Genomic DNA, 21,747 nt, shown 5'->3' on the forward strand with positions numbered 1-21,747 from the left:
AGAGGCTGTGAAGCAGTGGAGCAGTGTGAGAGGCTGTGAAGCAGTGGAGCAGTGTGAGAGGCTGTGAAGCAGTGGAGCAGTGTGAGAGGCTGTGAAGCAGTGGAGCAGTGTGAGAGGCTGTGAAGCAGTGGAGCAGTGTGAGAGGCTGGGAAGCAGTGGAGCAGTGTGAGAGGCTGGGAAGCAGTGGAGCAGTGTGAGAGGCTGGGAAGCAGTGGAGCAGTGTGAGAGGCTGGGAAGCAGTGGAGCAGTGTGAGAGGCTGTGAAGCAGTGGAGCAGTGTGAGAGGCTGTGAAGCAGTGGAGCAGTGTGAGAGGCTGTGAAGCAGTGGAGCAGTGTGAGAGGCTGTGAAGCAGTGGAGCAGTGTGAGAGGCTGTGAAGCAGTGGAGCAGTGTGAGAGGCTGGGAAGCAGTGGAGCAGTGTGAGAGGCTGTGAAGCAGTGGAGCAGTGTGAGAGGCTGGGAAGTAGTGGAGCAGTGTGAGAGGCTGTGAAGCAGTGGAGCAGTGTGAGAGGCTGTGAAGTAGTGGAGCAGTGCGAGAGGCTGTGAAGTAGTGTAGTAGTGTGAGAGAGCTTGTGAAGTAGTGTAGTGGTGTGAGAGGCTGTGAAGCAGTGCAGCAGTGGCTGTGAAGCAGTGGAGCAGTGTGAGAGGCTGTGAAGTAGTGTAGTAGTGTGAGAGGCTGTGAAACAGTGGAGCAGTGCGAGAGGCTGTGAAGTAGTGTAGTAGTGTGAGAGAGCTTGTGAAGTAGTGTAGTAGTGTGAGAGGCTGTGAAGCAGTGGAGCAGTGCGAGAAGCTGTGAAGTAGTGTAGTAGTGTGAGAGAGCTTGTGAAGTAGTGTAGTGGTGTGAGAGGCTGTGAAGCAGTGCAGCAGTGGCTGTGAAGCAGTAGAGCAGTGTGAGAGGCTGTGAAGTAGTGTAGTAGTGTGAGAGGCTGTGAAACAGTGGAGCAGTGCGAGAGGCTGTGAAGTAGTGCAGTAGTGTGAGAGGCTGTGAAGCAGTGTAGTAGTGTGAGAGGCTGTGAAGCAGTGGAGCAGTGCGAGAAGCTGTGAAGTAGTGTAGTAGTGTGAGAGAGCTTGTGAAGTAGTGTAGTAGTGTGAGAGGCTGTGAAGCAGTGGAGCAGTGCGAGAAGCTGTGAAGTAGTGTAGTAGTGTGAGAGGCTGTGAAACAGTGGAGCAGTGCGAGAAGCTGTGAAGTAGTGTAGTAGTGTGAGAGAGCTTGTGAAGTAGTGTAGTAGTGTGAGAGGCTGTGAAGCAGTGGAGCAGTGCGAGAAGCTGTGAAGTAGTGTAGTAGTGTGAGAGGCTGTGAAACAGTGGAGCAGTGCGAGAGGCTGTGAAGTAGTGCAGTAGTGTGAGAGGCTGTGAAGCAGTGGAGCAGTGCGAGAAGCTGTGAAGCAGTGGAGCAGTGTGAGATGCTGTGAAGTATTGTAGTAGTGTGAGAGGCTGTGAAGCAGTGGAGCAGTGCAAGAGGCTGTGAAGTAGTGTAGTAGTGTGGGAGAGCTTGTGAAGTAGTGTAGTGGTGTGAGAGGCTGTGAAGCAGTGCAGCGGTGTGAGAGGCTGTGAAGTAGTGTAGTGGTGTGAGAGGCTGCGAAGCAGTGGAGCAGTGTGAGAGGCTGTGAAGTAGTGTAGTAGTGTGAGAGGCAGTGAAGTAGTGGAGCAGTGTGAGAGGCAGTGAAGTAGTGGAGCAGTGTGAGAGGCTGCGAGTAGTGTAGTAGTGTGAGAGGCTGTGAAGTAGTGTAGTAGTGTGAGAGGCGGTGAAGTAGTGTGGTAGTTTGAGAGGCTGTGAAGCAGTGGAGCAGGGTGAGAGGCTGTGAAGTAGTGTAGTGGTGTGAGAGGCTGTGAAGTAGTGTAGTAGTGTGAGAGGCTGTGAAGTAGTGTAGTAGTGTGAGAGAGCTTGTGAAGTAGTGTAGTAATGTGAGAGGCTGTGAAGCAGTGGAGCAGTGCGAGAGGCTGTGAAGTAGTGTAGTAGTGTGAGAGAGCTTGTGAAGTAGTGTAGTGGTGTGAGAGGCTGTGAAGCAGTGCAGCAGTGGCTGTGAAGCAGTGGAGCAGTGTGAGAGGCTGTGAAGCAGTGGAGCAGTGTGAGAGGCTGTGAAGCAGTGGAGCAGTGTGAGAGGCTGTGAAGTAGTGTAGTAGTGTGAGAGAGCTTGTGAAGTAGTGTAGTAGTGTGAGAGGCTGTGAAGCAGTGGAGCAGTGCGAGAGGCTGTGAAGTAGTGTAGTAGTGTGAGAGAGCTTGTGAAGTAGTGTAGTGGTGTGAGAGGCTGTGAAGCAGTGCAGCAGTGGCTGTGAAGCAGTGGAGCAGTGTGAGAGGCTGTGAAGTAGTGTAGTAGTGTGAGAGGCTGTGAAACAGTGGAGCAGTGCGAGAGGCTGTGAAGTAGTGCAGTAGTGTGAGAGGCTGTGCAGCAGTGGAGCAGTGCGAGAAGCTGTGAAGCAGTGGAGCAGTGTGAGATGCTGTGAAGTATTGTAGTAGTGTGAGAGGCTGTGAAGCAGTGGAGCAGTGCACGGGGCTGTGAAGTAGTGTAGTAGTGTGGGAGAGCTTATGAAGTAGTGTAGTGGTGTGAGAGGCTGTGAAGCAGTGCAGCGGTGTGAGAGGCTGTGAAGTAGTGTAGTGGTGTGAGAGGCTGCGAAGCAGTGGAGCAGTGTGAGAGGCTGTGAAGTAGTGTAGTAGTGTGAGAGGCAGTGAAGTAGTGGAGCAGTGTGAGAGGCAGTGAAGTAGTGGAGCAGTGTGAGAGGCTGCGAGTAGTGTAGTAGTGTGAGAGGCTGTGAAGTAGTGTAGTAGTGTGAGAGGCGGTGAAGTAGTGTGGTAGTTTGAGAGGCTGTGAAGCAGTGGAGCAGGGTGAGAGGCTGTGAAGTAGTGTAGTGGTGTGAGAGGCTGTGAAGCAGTGGAGCAGTGTGAGAGGCTGTGAAGTAGTGTAGTAGTGTGGGAGAGCTTGTGAAGTAGTGTAGTGGTGTGAGAGGCTGTGAAGCAGTGCAGCGGTGTGAGAGGCTGTGAAGTAGTGTAGTGGTGTGAGAGGCTGCGAAGCAGTGGAGCAGTGTGAGAGGCTGTGAAGTAGTGTAGTAGTGTGAGAGGCAGTGAAGTAGTGGAGCAGTGTGAGAGGCAGTGAAGTAGTGGAGCAGTGTGAGAGGCTGCGAGTAGTGTAGTAGTGTGAGAGGTGGTGAAGTAGTGTGGTAGTGTGAGAGGCAGTGAAGTAGTGTGGTAGTATGAGAGGCAGTGGCGTAGTGTGGTACTTTGAGATGCTGTGAAATAGTGTAGTGGTGTGAGAGCTTGTGAAGTAGTGTAGTAGTGTGAGAGGCTGTGAAGCAGTGGAGCAGTGTGAGAGGCTGTGAAGCAGTGTAGTGGTGTGTGAGTCTGTGAAGCAGTGGAGCAGTGTGAGAGGCTGTGAAGTAGTGTAGTAGTGTGAGAGGCAATGAAGTAGTGGAGCAGTGTGAGAGGCAGTGAAGTAGTGGAGCAGTGTGAGAGGCTGTGAAGTAGTGTAGTAGTGTGAGAGGTGGTGAAGTAGTGTGGTAGTGTGAGAGGCAGTGAAGTAGTGTAGTAGTGTGAGAGGCTGTGAAGTAGTGTAGGGTGTGAGAGCTTGTGAAGTAGTGTAGTAGTGTGAGAGGCTGTGAAGTAGTGTAGTAGTGTGAGAAACGGTGAAGTAGTGTAGTAGTTTGAGAGGTTGTGAAGTAGTGTACAAGTGTGAGAGGCTGTGAAGTAGTGTAGTAGTGTGAGAGCGTGTGAAGTAGTGTAGTAGTGTGAGAGGCTGTGAAGCAGTGGAGTAGTGTGAGAGGCTGTGAATTAGTGTAGTAGTGTGAGAGCTTGTGAAGTAGTGTAGTAGTGTGAAAGGCTGTGAAGTAGTGTAGTGTGTGAGAGCTTGTGAAGTAGTGTAGTAGTGTGAGAGGCTGTGAAGTTGTGTAGTAGTGTGAGAGGCAGTGAAGCAGTGCAGTAGTGTGATAGGCAGTGAAGCAGTGTAGTATTGTGAGAGGCTGTAAAGTAGTGTAGTAGTGTGAGAGGCAGCGAAGTTGTGCAGTAGTGTGAGAGGCTGTGAAGCAGTGGAGTAGTGTGAGAGGCTGTGAAGTAGTGTAGTAGTGTTAGAGGCAGTGAAGTAGTGCAGTAGTGTGAGAGGATGTGAAGTAGTGTAGTAGTGTGAGAGTGTGTGAAGGAGTGTAGTAGTGTGAGAGGCTGTGAAGTAGTGTAGTAGTGTGAGAGGCTGTGAAGTAGTGTAGTAGTGTGTGAGAGCTTGTGAAGTAGTGTAGTAGTGTGAGAGGCTGTGAAGTAGTGTAGTAGTGTGAGAGGCGGTGAAGTAGTGTGGGAGTGCGAGAGGCAGTGAAGTAGTGTAGTAGTGCGAGAGGCTGTGAAGTAGTGTAGTGGTGTGAGAGCTTGTGAAGTAGTGTAGTAGTGTGAGAGGCTGTGAAGTAGTGTAGTAGTGTGAGAGCTTGTGAAGTAGTGTAGTAGTGTGAGAGGCTGTGACATAGTGTAGTGGTGTGGGAGCTTGTGAAGTAGTCTAGTAGTGTGAGAGGCTGTGAAGTAGTGTAGTAGTGTGAGAGGTGGTGAAGTAGTGTAGTAGTGTGAGAGACAGTGAAGTAGTGTGAAGTAGTGTAGTAGTGTGAGGGGCTGTGAAGTAGTGTAGTAGTGTGAGGGGCTGTGAAGTAGTGCAGTAGTGTGAGAGGCAGTGAAGCAGTGGAGTAGTGTGAGAGGCTGTGAGGTAGTGTAGTAGTCGGAGAGGCTGTGAGGTTGTGTAGCAGTGTGGGAGGCTGTGAAGTAGTGTAGTAGTGTGAGAGGTGGTGAAGTAGTGTGGTAGTGTGAGAGGCAGTGAAGTCGTGTAGTAGTGTGAGAGGCTGTGAAGTAGTGTAGTGGTGTGAGAGCTTGTGAAGTGGTGTAGTAGTGTGAGAGGCTGTGAAGTAGTGTAATTATGTGAGAGCTTGTGAAGTAGTGTAGTAGTGTGAGAGCATGTGAAGTAGTGTACAAGTGTGAGAGGCTGTGAAGTAGTGTAGTAGTGTGAGAGGCTGTGAAGAAGTGGAGTAGTGTGAGAGGCTGTGAGGTAGTGTAGTAGTGTGTGAGAGTTTGTGAAGTAGTGTAGTAGTGTGAGAGGCTGTGAAGTTTTGTAGTAGTGTGGGAGGCTGTGAAACAGTGAAGTAGTGTGAAGTAGTGTGAGAGGCTGTGAAGTAGTGTAGTAGTGTGAGAGGCTGTGAGGTTTTGTAGTAGTGTGGGAGGCTGTGAAACTGTGAAGTAGTGTGAGAAGCTGTGAAGTAGTGTAGTAGTGTGAGAGCTTGTGAAGTAGTGTAGTAGTGTGAGAGGATGTGAAGTAGTGTAGTAGTGTGAGAGCTTGTGAAGTAGTGTAGTAGTGTGAGAGGCTGTGAAGTAGTGTAGTAGTGTGTGAGAGCTTGTGAAGTAGTGTAGTAGTGTGAGAGGCTGTGAAGTTGTGTAGTAGTGTGAGAGGCAGTGAAGCAGTGCAGTAGTGTGAGAGGCTGTGAATCAGTGGAGTAGTGTGAGAGGCTGTGAAGTTGTGTAGCAGTGTGGGAAGCTGTGAAGCAGTGAAGTAGTGTGAGAGGCTGTGAAGTAGTGTAGTAGTGTGAGAGGTTGTGAAGTAGTGAAGTAGTGTGAGAAGTTGTAAAGTAGTGAAGTAGCGTGAGAGGCTGTGAAGTACTGTAGTAGTGTGAGAGCTTGTGAAGTAGTGTAGTAGTGTGAGAGCTTGTGAAGTAGTGTAGTAGTGTGAGAGGCTGTGAAGTAGTGTAGTAGTGTGTGAGAGCTTGTGAAGTAGTGTAGTAGTGTGAGAGGCTGTGAAGTTGTGTAGTAGTGTGAGAGGCAGTGAAGCAGTGCGGTAGTGTGAGAGGCTGTGAAGCAGTGTAGTAGTGTGAGAGGCTGTGAAGTTGTGTAGTAGTGTGGGAGGCTGTGAAGCAGTGAAGTAGTGTGAGAGGCTGTGAAGTAGTGTAGTAATGTGAGAGGTTGTGAAGTAGTGAAGTAGTGTGAGAGGTTGTATAGTAGTGAAGTAGCGTGAGAGGCTGTGAAGTACTGTAGTAGTGTGAGAGCTTGTGAAGTAGTGTAGTAGTGTGAGAGCTGGTGAAGTACTGTAGTAGTGTGAGAGCTTGTGAAGTAGTGTAGTAGTGTGAGAGGCTGTGAAGTAGTGTAGTAGCGTGAGAGGTTGTGAAGTAGTGAAGTAGCGTGAGAGGCGGTGAAGTAGTGTAGTAGCGTGAGAGGTTGTGAAGTAGTGAAGTAGCGTGAGAGGATGTGAAGTAGTGTAGTAGTGTGAGAGGTTGTGAAGTAGTGAAGTAGCGTGAGAGCTTGTAAAGTATTGTAGTAGTGTGAGGGCTTGGGAAGTACTGTGGTAGTGTGAGAGCTTGTGAAGTAGTGTAGTAGTGTGGGAGCTTGTGAAGTACTGTAGTAGTGTGAGAGCTCGTGAAGTAGTGTAGTAGTGTGAGAGCTCGTGTGGTAGTGTAGTAGTGTGAGAGGCTGTGAAGTAGTGTAGTAGTGTGAGAGGTTGTGAAGTAGTGAAGTAGTGTGAGAGGCTGTGAGGTAGTGTAGTAGTGTGATAGGCTGTGAAGTAGTGTAGTAGTGTGATAGGCTGTGAGGTAGTGTAGTAGTGTGAGAGGCTGTGAAGTAGTGTAGTAGTGTGAGAGGCTGTGAAGTAGTGTTAGTGTATTAATGTAGTAAATGTGGGGTAACTCAATTGTAAGTGCACTGAGACACACAAATATCTGATGAAACTTAGTTGGTTGTGCCAGGATTTTTTGGGGGGCACTGAAAAAGGGAGACAGCTGCGATTATGCTGGAGCTGAAAGGCTGCCCCAGCCAAACAACGATCTATTAAACCCACAATAGTTCCACGAGTACGCGCTGTACACAAAAAGTAATGTTTTCTGACAATTTCACTTTTCAAAACAGAAACACATTCGTTATGTTCTAATGCATAGGCACATGTTAGAAGTTCAACTTATACAGATGCGTCTAATATCAACAAATACGGCATCCAACAAAAGGTTTATGCCAACACGTGTTTCAACCTGCTAGGTTTTCTTCAGGGCACACAAACTTGCGCTGAGAACAATTGTTAGCACCTGTGTTCTGCCTAAAGTCAAAAACCAATACAGATAAAAATAACATGTAAAAGAATGATGGAAGGGGGAGAAAAAGAAGAAGAAGGACAGGCATTAGAAATATGGAACAATCGTGTCAGCTTTCTATACTCCGTCCTCAAATCTTTACATGCTTGTCAAGCGTCTGTTAAAGAGGGCCCATTTCCTACCAAACATGCTCCATTAAAGACAAAATACACCCTTTAGTACTTATAATATATGAGCTTCATTCCCTGCTTTCCGGCCACTTTGTTAGGGCCTCTTTAAACATTCATATAATGGCTCCGGCGTACCTCATATTTCCTCTGCTATTTTGGTTATTTTGAACGTATTTCAACCCTAGATGAAAGCGCAACTCTTGTCTGGGACATGCGGCTCATTCTTTGTGTATGTGTGCTGCTGCTTCTTCTTCTTTTTCTCTCCCTTCCATCATTCTTTTTCATGTTACTTTTCTCTGTATTGGTTTTTGACTTTAGGCAGAACACAGGTGCTAATAATTCAGCTTAGTGCAAGTTTTCATCCACAGGTCTCCTCTTTTTCGTCGCAGTGTTTCACTTATTCCAGGCGTATGATTTTGAGCGTTTGTTTGTTGGTCATGGTGTGTGTTTCTTCAGTGGTGGAAATGCAAAACATTTGAAGGGGGATCCCACAAGGGCCGGGCTGGGGGGGGTGGAGTTCCGAGGGGGTGGAGCTGGCAGTTGGACTCCTCAGAAGAAATGTTCAAAATAATAGTTTAAAATTGGCGCAATTTCTTTCATGCTGCTTCGTTCCAAACTCCACACTGTACATCAATTCCACTTTAAATCCCTTCCGTGGCAATGGGGCTCCCTGGGTAATGGGGAATGCCGTGATTTTTAGCACATTTAGGGATCTGTAGACCCGCTCTACAGTACACGGCTACCAGGGTAGCTCAGCAGGTTCACCGACCGTTGCTGAGATGTTTTATATTAATCGTATGACCTTTTGTAATATCTTATAAAAATAAAAATAAACAAGTGCTACAAAATTATAAAATGTGTTTGGCCAGGGGATGGGATGGGTTGCTTATATTCAGGGTGGAGGTGGGGGTATTTCTGCCCGTGTAGAGAAAATCAAAAGTTGGCACCCATGAACCCACAGTTTAATTCCCTAAGAAGCGTCAGCACAACGGAAGTATTTATTTGTGATTAACCAATTTGATAAACATAACATCTTTATAAATATAACCTGTGATGAAACACAAAGCAAGGGGCACACAAAGGACACAGTATTGGTGTGGGACAAAAAACATTTGCAAAGACAACTGGTCAATGCCAGCAGCATTCTTGAGTTTGGAAATGACTTTGCTTTCTATGGAAGTGTGAAATGCACATTTGGAAAGCAATAGTGTGCCCAGCATGTAGAGAGCCTGCTTTCAGCAGTCATGGCCCCCACCCCAGTTATATTCATGGCCCACTGATTCCTGTGGTGTCCCATCCAGGCCAGAAGAAAAAAGACAGGCTGAGCGAATAGGACCTGCAGACGCGGGAAGGACCTCTGGAGAAAGGAGCACAGCGCAGGTTAGATCACCAAGCCCCTGGCTTCCCCCGGCAAAGCTGGGGGTTCGGTAGAGCCCGGTCAGGGCTGTCGCTGGCCGGAATATCTGATGCCGGAGTTCGGACCCAGCAAGGGCCGGCCCACTGACCTTGAATGCCGTGCCTGTTGTGTATATCTTTCGTGCAGAATTGTATGGCCCTGTGTACTTGTCTGCAGTGCCTGTTGAGTGCGGCTATTGTGCGGAATTGTACTCTGTGGGCATGAGTCCTGGCAATGTGCGCAGAAACCCTGCAAGGGCCGCGTGCCGAGACTGTTTTGTCTTTTGTTCTGTCTCCTCCGCTGAGTGTGATCATGTGTTTCCAGTCTTTTCAGCCATTATTTCCTGACTTCTGTGTTTTTGTGACATTTGCGTATATATTGTTGTAACTTCAGACCTGTGGTCTTTTCATGCGTTCACTCCACACCTCAGTGGTTCATTCAAATTGCGATTATTGCGCATGATTATAAATATAATGACAAAATGCGTTTTCTTAAAAAGGGAATGTCTTCAGTTTGGCTAGTCCGATTTTCAAAGTTTATGGAGCTAAATCTCAAAAGGTAATGGGGACAATGTAGAGACAAGCTCCCTGAAAACATGCTTTGCGAGGTCTACAGAAAACCCAATTTCAAAAAAACCTTAAAATGTATTTTCTAATGCGCAGACCTGCCTCGATAGCAGCGGAGCATACAGGATGTGAGTAGCCAGCATTTGAGCTGGCATCTTTTAACAGTAGCGCTGTACTGTGCGGTACGCGCGTCCATTGGAATTAGTCATTGGTCAGGCGTTGTTGAAAGAGCCATTTTTTGAGAGATTTGCAAAACTGGAGCATTGTGGAGGCATTCCGAGCCAACACCAGGATCGAGTTCCAGAGGGTGGGTGCATGACACGAGAAGGATTGTTTGTGGGTCCTCTTTTTAGGGACGAGTTGTGATTCAAGCTGGTTGGTCGACTTGCTGCGCGAGGAGCATGTATTATAACTGGAGGGTAAGCTCATGAACAAGTGGAAGGACTTGGGAGCTAATAATACTTGAAACAAGTGGGGAGGCGTCCTGCCACTTACTTTAGGCCCATTTACCTATATGGTAAAGGCTGAATTTCTTTGCATGCTAGTTATGACAGAGGTTATATTATTTAGCTGACTGTCATAGGTTTTCTAAAAAGATGAGCAAGAGATAGACCCTTATGGAAATGCATCATAGCATACTTTTATTATTCTGTACCATACAGTCTTGTAGGTTGCCAGACATTTGGTCGAAAAAAATTGGTCGACCAGACAAATGGTCGAACCAATTTGGTCGAAAACCAAATGGTCGAAATTTTTTTTTTTTTATTTTAACCCTTTTTTTTTTTTTTTGGGGGGGTCCGCCCCCAACCCCCTTTTTTTCTCTAAAAACCCCTTTTTTAACTAAACGAAAACCCAAAAAATAAATATATAAATAAAAAAAAAATTCGACCATTTGGTTTTCGACCAAATTGCGTCGACCAAATTGCAGTCGACCAGTTTTTTTTAGACGAGTTGACTGGACACCGTCTTGTATATATGTTCTATTCAAGACACGAACAAACAATATTAATGGTGATTCTGTATGTCACATTTGTTACACTTTTTTAGTGCATTTGTTAAATGTTTGTCACAACCATATTTGTTATTCACTCCTTCTTTTTTTCAATGCATTTGTAAAACAAATTGAATGTATTCTGATTTAAGATGCATATTATGAAATAGCATCTTCAATATATATTTTTGAAAAAAACGTTATAAGCATAAAATATGTTGTGTACCTTCTAGCACTAGCAGAATAATAAAAGTATGCTATGATGCATTTCCATAAGGGTCTATCTCTTGCTCATCTTTTTAGAAAACCTATGACAGTCAGCTAAATAATATAACCTCTGTCATAACCAGCATGCAAAGAAATTCAGCCTTTACCATATAGGTAAATGGGCCTAAAGTAAGTGGCAGGACGCCTCCCCACTTGTTTCAAGCGCGAGGAGCATGTGTCACCAGATATGTGGAGCTCAGCCGCCAGGTACACTGGTGTACTACCCGCGACTGCTTTGTAGATGATACATGTAGTCTTGAACAGTACCCTGGTTTGGAGTGGAAGCCAATGTAGTTTGCGCAGGAAAGGGATAATTCTGTCAAATTTCTGTGCACCTGTAATAAGACGTGCTGCAGCATGGTGGACTGCTTTGAGGGGAGCCATGTGAGTAGCTGGGAGCCCCGTCAGGAGAGCATTTCCCCCATCGATGTGCGAGACCACAAGGGCCTGCACGACGGTCCGGAAGTCCTGCCGCGGGATGAAGGGTTTGCTTTCAAAGGGTCAAGATTCTGAGCCAGGCTCTTTGGGCCTTTCTTGGCTATGTGTTTCCAAGAGTCTGTTGTTGTCATGAAATTATTGATGAAACTTTGCCAGATTTGGCATGTAAGCATGGGGCCTGATTCACAGAGCATTTTTCAATGGGATTGCGCCATTATAAGAGTCTTCTGTGAATCAGGCCCCTAGTATCAGCTGCTTGCCAAATGTGAAGCTCTTTCAAGGACGAGGACTCTCTTCCTTTGCAAAGTGACATGTAACCTTCACTAACCAGACAATGATCATGTGCGTAGAATAACTCAGGCATCCAACCGATAAAGAAACTGTTGGAAATCTACACTGTGATTCAACTGCTTTATTGGTTTTGGGAGGACTTTTCTAACCCAAATGTCGTCATAGCTCTACTTTCTATTTTACAAATGTCAGCGCAGATGTTGGCCAGATTTTCACCAAACCAAAGGAAGGTTTTCGGTCGGAGCAGACTCCGGCTAATAATCCATGTTTGATGCAAATCTATCCAGTGGCTTTTCTGTAGATTTCGGCAAAATGTCCTTAGCAACTTGTAACTTGCAATAGGAAACGTAACTTTTGGAATGCTCTACTGTAACTCTTGAAATGATCTCCTGTAACTTTTGGCATGCTCTCCTGTAACCTTTGGAATGCTCTAGTGTAACTTTTGGAATGCTTGCCTGTAACGTTTGGCATACTCTCCTGTAACATTTGGAATGCTCTCCTGTAACTCTTGAAATGAGCTCCTGTACGTTTTGGCATGCTCTCCTGTAACTTTTGGAATGTTCTCCTGTAATTTTTGGCATGCTCTCCTGTAACTTTTGGAATGCTCTCCTGTAACTCTTGAAATGAGCTCCTGTACGTTTTGGCATGCTCTCCTGTAACTTTTGGAATGTTCTCCTGTAATTTTTGGCATGCTCTCCTGTAACTTTTGGAATGCTCCCCTGTAACCTTTGGAATGCTCTAGTGTAACTTTTGGCATGCTCTCCTGTAACTTTTGGCATAATCTCCTGTAATGTTTGGAGTGCTGTTCGGTAACTTTTTGAATGCTCTGCTGTAACTTTTGGAATTCTCGCCTGTAACGTTTGGCATACTCTCCTGTAACTTTTGGAATATTCTCCTGTAATTTTTGGAATGCTCTCCTGTAACTCTTGAAATGAGCTCCTGTAAGTTTTGGCATGCTCTCCTGTAATTTTTTAAATGCTCTCCTGTAACTTTTGGAATGCTCTACTGTAACTTTTGGCATGCTCTCCTGAAACATTTGGCATAATCGCCTGTAACGTTTGGAATGCTGTTTTGTAACTTTTGGAATGCTCTGCTGTAGCTATTAGAATGTTTGCCTGTAACTTTTGGCATACTCTCCTGTAACTTTTGGAATGCTCTGCTGTAACTTGTTCACCCTCTGACCCATCAACGCAAACTTTCTAAAAGTTATCAGCCGTGAATGAGGGCCCGATTCATGGAAATATTTGCGTGGAAAAATGGGTACTTGCGCGCCAAACTGCGCGCAAATTCACGTTCATCAATTCATGGTATCGAATGCGCTGGACTTACGAGGGCATTGTGCGAGACTCCACGCAGAGCGTGGACGTGGCTTACGCATACGGCTGGAAAGGGGGCGGAACACCAGAAATGGGGAAGAACATGCGAAAAAGTGGGTTTTCTGAAGGACGGCTGCAGGCGAGACGTATTCCTTCTCGGCGTGGAAATGTCCACGCAAGTCCTTCCTACTATCCGCCACCCGAAGGCAGATGTAAGTACACTTGTGTGTAGGATTCTCAGAGCGGAGCTCGGATTCCATGTAAGATATAGGGGTGCGTGTACTCCACGGGGTTCAAGTCTAATTTAGGGGTGCAAGTACGTAGTTTAGCAGGGTGCAGGAACGGTTTACAGGGGTTCCGACGCAGATTTCCCAAGTAATCACTTAGTTACACATTTTTATATGCATGTTGTTGGAGTGGCAGATACAGATACGGGGGACCAGATGCAGGCTCCCTGAGATGCAGGCCTGCTTGCGGGGGACCCCACGCACTGTTTGAAGGGTGGGTGTATTTGCGCTCTGAGAAGCGTGCAAAGGTAGCTGTTCTGGCCGTTTATGCTTTGCGTGTTGGCCTGTCGGGGGCATTCTAGCCGCGACTTGTGATTATGGTTACTTTGGGCTGAAAATGCCATGAATAAGCAGGGCACGCATTTTTCATTCTGCACGCAGGCTCATGCAGTGTCCTTCTCGGATCACGAATCCTGCAGGATTTCTGCGCACATTTCCATGAATCAGGCCTTGAATATTTAGGGGGTTGAGTTTGTGCACATTTTTCAAAAGACCCCAAAGTTCATAGCCCCTCCATTTTCTTTTCATGGAGGAAGGAACATAACCACCTCTAGACGAGCTAAAGCTGCCTCTGCAATATACAGGAGAGAGCGAGAGAGAAAAGGATCGGTAGAGGAAGAGAGAGAGATTGGTTGACATAAATGGAGATGGGTTGGGAAATCTGAATATTGTACATTTAGAAGAAAGAGTCACTACATTTATTTATTTATTTATTTATTTATTTATTTATTATTTGTTTGTTTGTTTGTGAGAGCCAAATATATCAGATTTAAACTAAACCAATGATCCCATTCTGGAAAGTATTGGCCCTAGGATGGGCTGGTGTTGGAAGGACAGAACAAGTAGGCAGAGGCGTAGCCAGGCTTGTCTAACAAGTGGGGCCTAAAACTAATGCAGTTGGGCCCACTGCAGTGACATAACATCTGTAAGTGCCTGCTACACAGTGCTGCTGAGTGGACATTTACAGGCCCCACCCGGTCTACGCCTCTGTGTGTAGGCCGTCTGTAGTGAAGGCAGCGCTTGAAACCATTACACATCTGGTGAGATACTGGTACCTTACGACAAGTGCACTTTGAAAGTTCTATATATTATCGCTTCGATCATCCTGCCAATACCTAGTGGGCGCACCTTGTAGGAGGACACACCTTTTCATTGTTACTGGCACTTTATCGCTTTTTGCAGCAACTCAATGAACTTTTAAACAGTGACTTGATATTTCATTGGACGTTTAGCAGCACTTCTGTGTTTTCGAAAGTATAAAGATGTGTGTTGAAATGAATGTATTGTTTTGAATTTATATGTAAGGAAAAATATCTGTGTGTAGGGTTTTAATTTACTAAACCAGATCACAACTAAAGAAAACAAAAAATCTGACACCCAAACTTCTCCTCTCTCCGGCAGATATCGCAGTACGTATCTAAAGTACGTATCGACACGTGCTCAAGACTTGACCGGCCACACTGCGCCCGGTCCAATACGTCCCACCGCACGGCTATGCCATGGCAGCCGGGCGGTCTTTAAAATCTTGATATGGCCCGAGCGTAGCCCGTTAAAATGTGGTTACGCTTTCGTCATAACAAAAAGCACATGCGTAGCCGTCGAACCATTCAGAAATCGGGGGAGAATTACAGCCTCGTTTTACATGGGGCGGGGAGTGAAATGGACGCGTAAAAGCAAGGCGGGGTGCTTTTGCCCCCATTATCCCGCTCGGCCGCGTTTTCAAGCTCTGTGACGGTAGAGAAGAGGCATTGGGCCCGATTCATTGAATATTTGCACGCTTCAAAGTGAATTTCCACTGACTTTGCACGGTTCCATGAATCAGGGTTTGTGTCGGCAGTGCAAACTCACTTTTCAGCAGTGCAAATTCAATTTGAACCGGGCAAATATTCCGTGAATCGGGCCCATTGCGCGGGGATCAGATCTCCACGGTGCATCAGTCAGAGGCAGTAGTACTTATGTTTTGACAAGATGGTGAGGAAAACAGAAGAGTAAACGGGAAGATGTCTGGTGTTCCTCTTCCTTTTCCCTCCTCCTTTTGTGTGCAGAGGACACAACAGCAGAGGCATTGCTGGGGGAGCTCAGGGGGCTATAGCCCCGGGTCTTTTGGTTGTAGCCCCGGAAAGAAGCTCAGGGGTTACAACCAAAAGGCTTGCTAGCCCCCAGTCCCGACAGTCCCAAAATTAGCATAGCCCCGGATCTTTTCCAGACCTAGCAACACCCCTGCACAACAGCATGTAAATGCAAACTTTAGTGGGATAAGTGCAAACTTTAGTGGGGTAAATGCAAACTTTAGTGGGATAAGTGCAAACTTTAGTGGGGTAAATGCAAACTTTAGTGAGATAAATACAAACTTTACTGGGGCCCTGCATGCAATTTGTATTTGATACAGAACAACCCCACACCAAGTGAAATGTCAACCCTTTAACGCAATTAATAATCAAAGCCGAGACCGTGGGCGCTGTGCACGCTTCCGGGCTCATTTCAAACTTTGTGGTGCTGGAGAGCAAGGTGTAAAAATAAGGCAAAGGGCCATGTGCGCCTTGCTACAGCGCACCGGGAATTTGGGGGTTTTCATGCAGAGTGGGGAGGATCCAATAGTTGTGACAATACAACTAGCCGATAATATTGTCATCTTCTAGTGACATCCGTTTGGAACCTAAACCCTACAACAAATGAAAACTCGGAGGATCTTCTTTCTCTCACCAAAAACCTCTCTCACCAAAAACGTGGAACGATTTACCAAAAAACATACGTAACAAAAGAAATCACCGACTATTCAGAAAACTCCTCAAATCCTGGCTCTCCACCTCATAACTAGAAGAACGCCTACAGGGGCCTATATACAGCTGAAATGATGATGAGTGAAGAAACTGATCGCCCGATTCCCTAAGCTAACGCCGCTTAACAGAATCTAAGCAAGCCAATCTACGGCATGGCAACTTACCTACTGAGAGATAGATAAAATAGGACGATACCATGGATTAAACACAGCTGGATCGAGATGGAAGGACAAGGACGATATAGCAGTAGCACCTTGGCCTACAAACTACACACAAGCACCGATAAGACCACAACGGAAATAGAAAGCAAGGGAGTAGGGGACTGCTAATTTACAGCACCAGTACCAGAGGGAGAACTAGACACACCTCGTCCCATTACACTAAGTGCAAATACAACACAGCTGCGAACGCGCCACGCCATCACTCACAACAATAAGATGGACAAGAAAGAAAAGTGGAAACGATGTCTGCCTACAGGACAACTGATCTGTAAGGCCTGGGATACATAACCCACTAACCCTATGCTCAAATCCCTGCATACCTAACTCCCCCGAAAATCCACACAACCATCTTCTCGCTCAGCAAACCGCACGCACTTCATCATACCACAACAACAAACAAACAACACATAAACGAGGTCTTGCATCGTTCCGATCTTCACACCAAAGCTCGGTGCATGGTGAGAATCGAACTGAAGCCGCCAAACAGCACACCACTTCCCTACTCCCTCTTCACCCAACTAATCCACCCCGCCTTCGCGTTTACAGATCCGCCTGAGCGCCTGGGGACCAACGCCGCTGGTGACAGTGCGCGGTATAAATACCTTTAACATTAACAACATTCACATGTCAGAGAGCCCTTACATATGGTAGGAGCGAGCCTCACAGAGAGGCCCCACAGTTCTGAGGTACTGTTAGAAATGCCAGCTCGATGCTAGCCCCCGGCTTCACCTGAACTCTGTAAAGCACTCTGCCGCCTACGGGCCAGGTATGCGCTATAAACAATAAAAATTTTTTAAAAAAGCCAGGGAAGTTCCTGCACGTACTTCCCACTCTGCTTAATTAACGCCAGCGTGAGTATTTAGCACCCGCTTGATTTGCAAGCGGCATTTTTTTTTTTTTTACAAAACGGAGGTTAAAAGTGAAGAGAAGGCGGTTGCACTCTTCACATTTGCACACTTGTGAAAATGGCACGCGGTGAACAGCACGGCACCGGGGGTCTAGTGTCCGCAGTCGCCGGCATGCAGGTCACTGTTTTCTTTTAATGAGCAGGTTCAATTACTTGCTTGGAAAAGTCTGTTTTAGAAACAAACTCGAATTTCCCCATGTTATCGGCCTAAGGGGGTGAAAAGCTGAGACCGCCACCCTGGCGAGTATACTCTGTGTGTGTGTATCGTCTCGGGAGGATAGCTCAGTGCCAACGTGCTCACCTTGGAAGCAAGACGACACGGAGCAACACAGGTTCGATCCCCAGATCCGCGCTTAGAAACCTCTGGGTATTAAGCGTGTTATAAATAACCTATTATATATATATATATATATATATAGATATATAGCCATTCGTCACTGCTTGCTGGGTCTGTAACTGTTCCCAAAGAGGTGAGAGCCGACATCATGAAATATTCCGATTAACTAGAAGGCCTCCAGAACAATCCGACTGCACACTCCAGAGGAAAAGGGGGCATTATTTAGAAATTAGAACTCTATATCAGTAATTTACGGCAACCCATTCTTCTGGGCCATATGAAATGGAGCAAACAGGTTTTGTCACAAACCGTATTATCGAAAAACATTTGCACCAGGGCAAAAATAAAACAGAATGGGTTTTGTACTATGTTTTCTGCATAACATAAAAACAAATCTGTGTATTGCATTTCATGTCATGTCGCTTCCCACACACAGTAGAATAGTCTATGCATTTCATGTCATGTCACTCCACATTCACAGTAGAATAGTCAGTGCATTTCATGTCATGTCACTCCACACTCACAGTAGAATAGTCTGTGCATTTCATGTCATGTCGCGCCCCACAAATAGTAGAATAGTCAGTGCATTTCATGTCATGTCGCTTCCCACACACAGTAGAATGGTATGTGCATTTCATGTCATGCCGCGCCTCACACACAGTAGAATACTCTGTGCATTTCACGTCGCTCCCCACACACAGTAGAATAGTCAGTGCATTTCATGTCATGTCGCTCCCCACACACAGCAGAATAGTCTGTGCATTTCATGTCATGACGCTCCCCACACACAGTAGAATAGTCTGTGCAGGTCATATCATGTCGCTCCCCACACGCAGTAGAATAGTCTGTGCATTTCATGCCATGTCACTCCCCACACACAGCAGAATAGTCTGTGCATTTCATGTCATGACGCTCCCCACACACAGTAGAATAGTCTGTGCAGGTCATATCATGTCGCTCCCCACACGCAGTAGAATAGTATGCGCATTTCATGTAGCTCCCCACGCACAGTAGAATAGTCAGTGCATTTCATGTCATGTCACTCCACACTCACAGTAGAATAGTCAGTGCATTTCGTGTCGCTCCCCACACGCTGTAGAATAGTCTATGCATTTCATGTCATGTCACTCCACACTCACAGTAGAATAGTCAGTGCATTTCATGTCATGTCACTCCACACTCACAGTAGAATAGTCAGTGCATTTCATGTCATGTCGCTTCCCACACACAGTAGAACAGTCTATGCATTTCATGTCATGTCGCTCCCCACAAATAGTAGAATAGTCAGTGCATTTCATGTCATGTCGCTTCCCACACACAGTAGAATGGTATGTGCATTTCATGTCATGTCGCGCCTCACACACAGTAGAATACTCTGTGCATTTCACGTCACTCCCCACACACAGTAGAATAGTCAGTGCATTTCATGTCATGTCGCTCCCCACACACAGCAGAATAGTCTGTGCATTTCATGTCATGACGCTCCCCACACACAGTAGAATAGTCTGTGCAGGTCATATCATGTCGCTCCCCACACGCAGTAGAATAGTCTGTGCATTTCATGCCATGTCGCTCCCCACACACAGTAGAATAGTATGCGCATTTCATGTAGCTCCCCACGCACAGTAGAATAGCCTGTGCATTTCATGTAGCTCCCCACACACAGTAGAATAGTCTGTGCAGGTCATGTCATGTCGCTCCCCACACGCAGTAAAATAGTCTGTGCAGGTCATGTCATGTCGCTCCCCACACACAGTAGAATAGTATGCGCATTTCATGTCGCTCCCCACACACAGTAGAATAGTCTGTGCAGGTCATGTCATGTCGCTCCCCACACACAGTAGAATAGTATGCGCATTTCATGTAGCTCCCCACGCACAGTAGAATAGCCTGTGCATTTCATGTAGCTCCCCACACACAGTAGAATAGTCTGTGCAGGTCATGTCATGTCGCTCCCCACACGCAGTAGAATAGTCTGTGCAGGTCATGTCATGTCGCTCCCCACACACAGTAGAATAGTATGCGCATTTCATGTCGCTCCCCACACACAGTAGAATAGTATGCGCATTTCATGTAGCTCCCCACACACAGTAGAATAGTCTGTGCAGGTCAACCATGTCGCTCCCCACACGCAGTAGAATAGTCTGTGCAGGTCATGTCATGTCGCTCCCCACACACAGTAGAATAGTATGCGCATTTCATGTCGCTCCCCACACACAGTAGAATAGTATGCGCATTTCATGTAGCTCCCCACACACAGTAGAATAGTCTGTGCAGGTCAATCATGTCGCTCCCCACACGCAGTAGAATAGTCTGTGCATTTCATGTCATGTCGCTCCCCACACACAGTAGAATAGTCTGTGCATTTCATGTCATGTCGCTCCCCACAAACAGTAGAATAGTTTGTGCATTTCATATAATGACGCTCCCCACACACAGTAGAATAGTCTGCATTTCATGTCATGTCGCTCCCCACAAACAGTAGAATAGTCTGTGCATTTCATGTCCTGTCGCTCCCCACACACAGTAGAATAGTCTGTGCATTTCATGTAATGTCGCTCCCAACACACAGCAGAATAGTCTGTGCATGTCATGTCATGTCGCTCCCAACACACAGCAGAATAGTCTCTGCATATCATGTCATGTCGCTCCCAACGCACAGCAGAATAGTCTGTGCATGTCATGAAGCTCCCCACACACAGTAGAATAGTCTGTGCATTTCATGCCATGTCGCTCCCCACACACAGTTGAATAGTATGCGCATGTCATGACACTCCCCACACACAGTAGAATAGTCTGTGCATTTCATGTCATGTCGCTCCCCACACACAGCAGAATAGACTGTTTCATTTTGGCTCTGGTCAACATATTTTTAGATAATACAAATTCGCGCCAAACCTGTTTCCTCCTTTCCCAATTGGTCCTAAAATCGTTTGCTCCACTCTCGTTCGCACAAGTGCAAAACTTTGATAATCCGGCCCCAAGGTAGTGCAATCGGAATTAGAAGTTTAAAACAATGCTAACAAGAGGCACATTCCTAAAAACGTAGGAGGAGAGGGGCACGGCAACTATTCAGAGGAACGCGGGCAAGCCTGAGGGAGAAACGAGGGTTGCGCAAAATCGGCCTCCATGCGCAAAACCTGACATAAATAAATCAGAGCCTGCGCCAAGAAATGCGGCTGCAACGAACAAGGACGGCAATGGGAGACTCGCAGCGGCGGCACTGTGGAGCAGATGCGCCAAGATGCACGGCCTGGCGCAATGCGTGCGCGGCCCGCGCATCAGGAGTGCGCAATACACACGTGCTCATCAGCCGGTCCGCGAGTCTGATGCTGGGGTGGGGTGGCAGACACACGGCACGGCTGGACACCCAGCAGGCATCCACAGATGCGGAGTAAAAGGAAACCCGCAATCTTACCCACGTTGCCCGGATCATCCTTCGGTGCCACTCGTACCCATTGTCGAAGCGCCGCCGCCCGATTATTCCAGTTCTTGGAGCTTTTTACTAGACATGTTGGTCAGGATCAAAAGGCCCAGGTGTCCACGTGTCTGGCGGGTCCACTGCGTCACGTTATGGCATGCTAGGCCATGGTATACCGCGTTAGAAGCTTTCGGGGCTCAGGAGTGGGTGGGGATGAGCCAGGCGTAGCAGGAACCAGGGGCTGGCCTCGTGGCACTATCGCAGGGGGGTCGCATGGCCTCTTGATTAAGCGAGAGTCCTCACCAGAGCCTCACACCCTGGGAGGCTGCAGGGCACCAGTGTTCCTGAATAGCCCACCCCAGGTTCTGGCGCCTCTGGCACCCTGTAGTGCCGCCTGGCTTCTGGCTGGGTCACGGTACGGCCTCGGTCTCACAGAAGGAGTCCTGGCTTCCGAGTGCTACTCGTTCCCACGCAGCGTTCTTCATGGCTGGTCCCCAGCGGAGTGTTGTTGAAACACAGAGCACTGAGGAGTGTTGAGCCCACGCAGAGTCATTCCTTGGTGCTGTGCCCCTGTGGAGTGTTGTTGCCACACAGAGTCCTTCCTTGTGGCTGGCCACTGCGGAGTGTTGTGCCCACACAGAGTCCTTCCTTATGGCTGGTCCGCTGCGGGGTGTTGTGCCCACACAGAGTCCTTCCTTATGGCTGGTCCCCACCGAAGTGTTCTGCCCACACAGAGTCCTTCCTTGTGTCTGGGCCGCTGTGGAGTCTTGTGCCCACACAGAGTCCTTCCTTGTGGCTGGCCACTGTGGAGTGTTGTGCCCACACAGAGCCCTTCCTTGTGGCTGGCCACGGTGGTGTGTTGTGCCCACGCAGAGTCCTTCCTTATGGCTGGTCCGCTGCGGGGTGTTGTGCCCACACAGAGTCCTTCCTTATGGCTGGTCCCCACCGAAGTGTTCTGCCCACACAGAGTCCTTCCTTGTGTCTGGGCCGCTGTGGAGTCTTGTGCCCACACAGAGTCCTTCCTTGTGTCTGGGCCACTGCGGAGTGTTGTGCCCACACAGAGTCCTCCCTTATGGCTGGGCCGCTGTGGAGTCTTGTGCCCACACAGAGTCCTTCCTTGTGTCTGGGCCACTGCGGAGTGTTGTGCCCACACAGAGTCCTTCCTTTTGGCTGGTCCCCCGCGAAGTTCTGCCCACACAGAGTCCTTGCTTGTGTCTGGGCCGCTGTGGAGTCGTGTGCCCACACAGAGTCCTTCCTTGTGTCTGGGCCGCTGTGGAGTCTTGTGCCCACACAGAGTCCTTCCTTGTGGCTGGCTACTGTGGAGTCTTGTGCCCAC

General features: G+C 47.5%; 1 protein-coding gene across 2 annotated transcripts in view; it reads right to left on the reverse strand.

Annotated features, from left to right (window-relative positions):
* LYL1 (LYL1 basic helix-loop-helix family member) overlaps nucleotides 1-20,544 on the reverse strand; it is a 259,919-nt gene extending 239,375 nt beyond the window's left edge. For both annotated transcript variants that reach the window (XM_069604205.1, XM_069604204.1), the window contains exon 1: nucleotides 20,409-20,544. In XM_069604205.1, the coding sequence (XP_069460306.1) occupies nucleotides 20,409-20,426 (18 nt within the window). In that variant the 5' untranslated portion in view covers nucleotides 20,427-20,544. The remainder of the gene's footprint in view (nucleotides 1-20,408) is intronic.
* Nucleotides 20,545-21,747: the final 1,203 nt, after the last annotated feature.

This window comes from Ambystoma mexicanum, chromosome 3q (genome assembly GCF_040938575.1).
Source record: "Ambystoma mexicanum isolate Mex_15411 chromosome 3q, UKY_AmexF1_1, whole genome shotgun sequence".
Lineage (NCBI taxonomy): Eukaryota > Metazoa > Chordata > Amphibia > Caudata > Ambystomatidae > Ambystoma > Ambystoma mexicanum.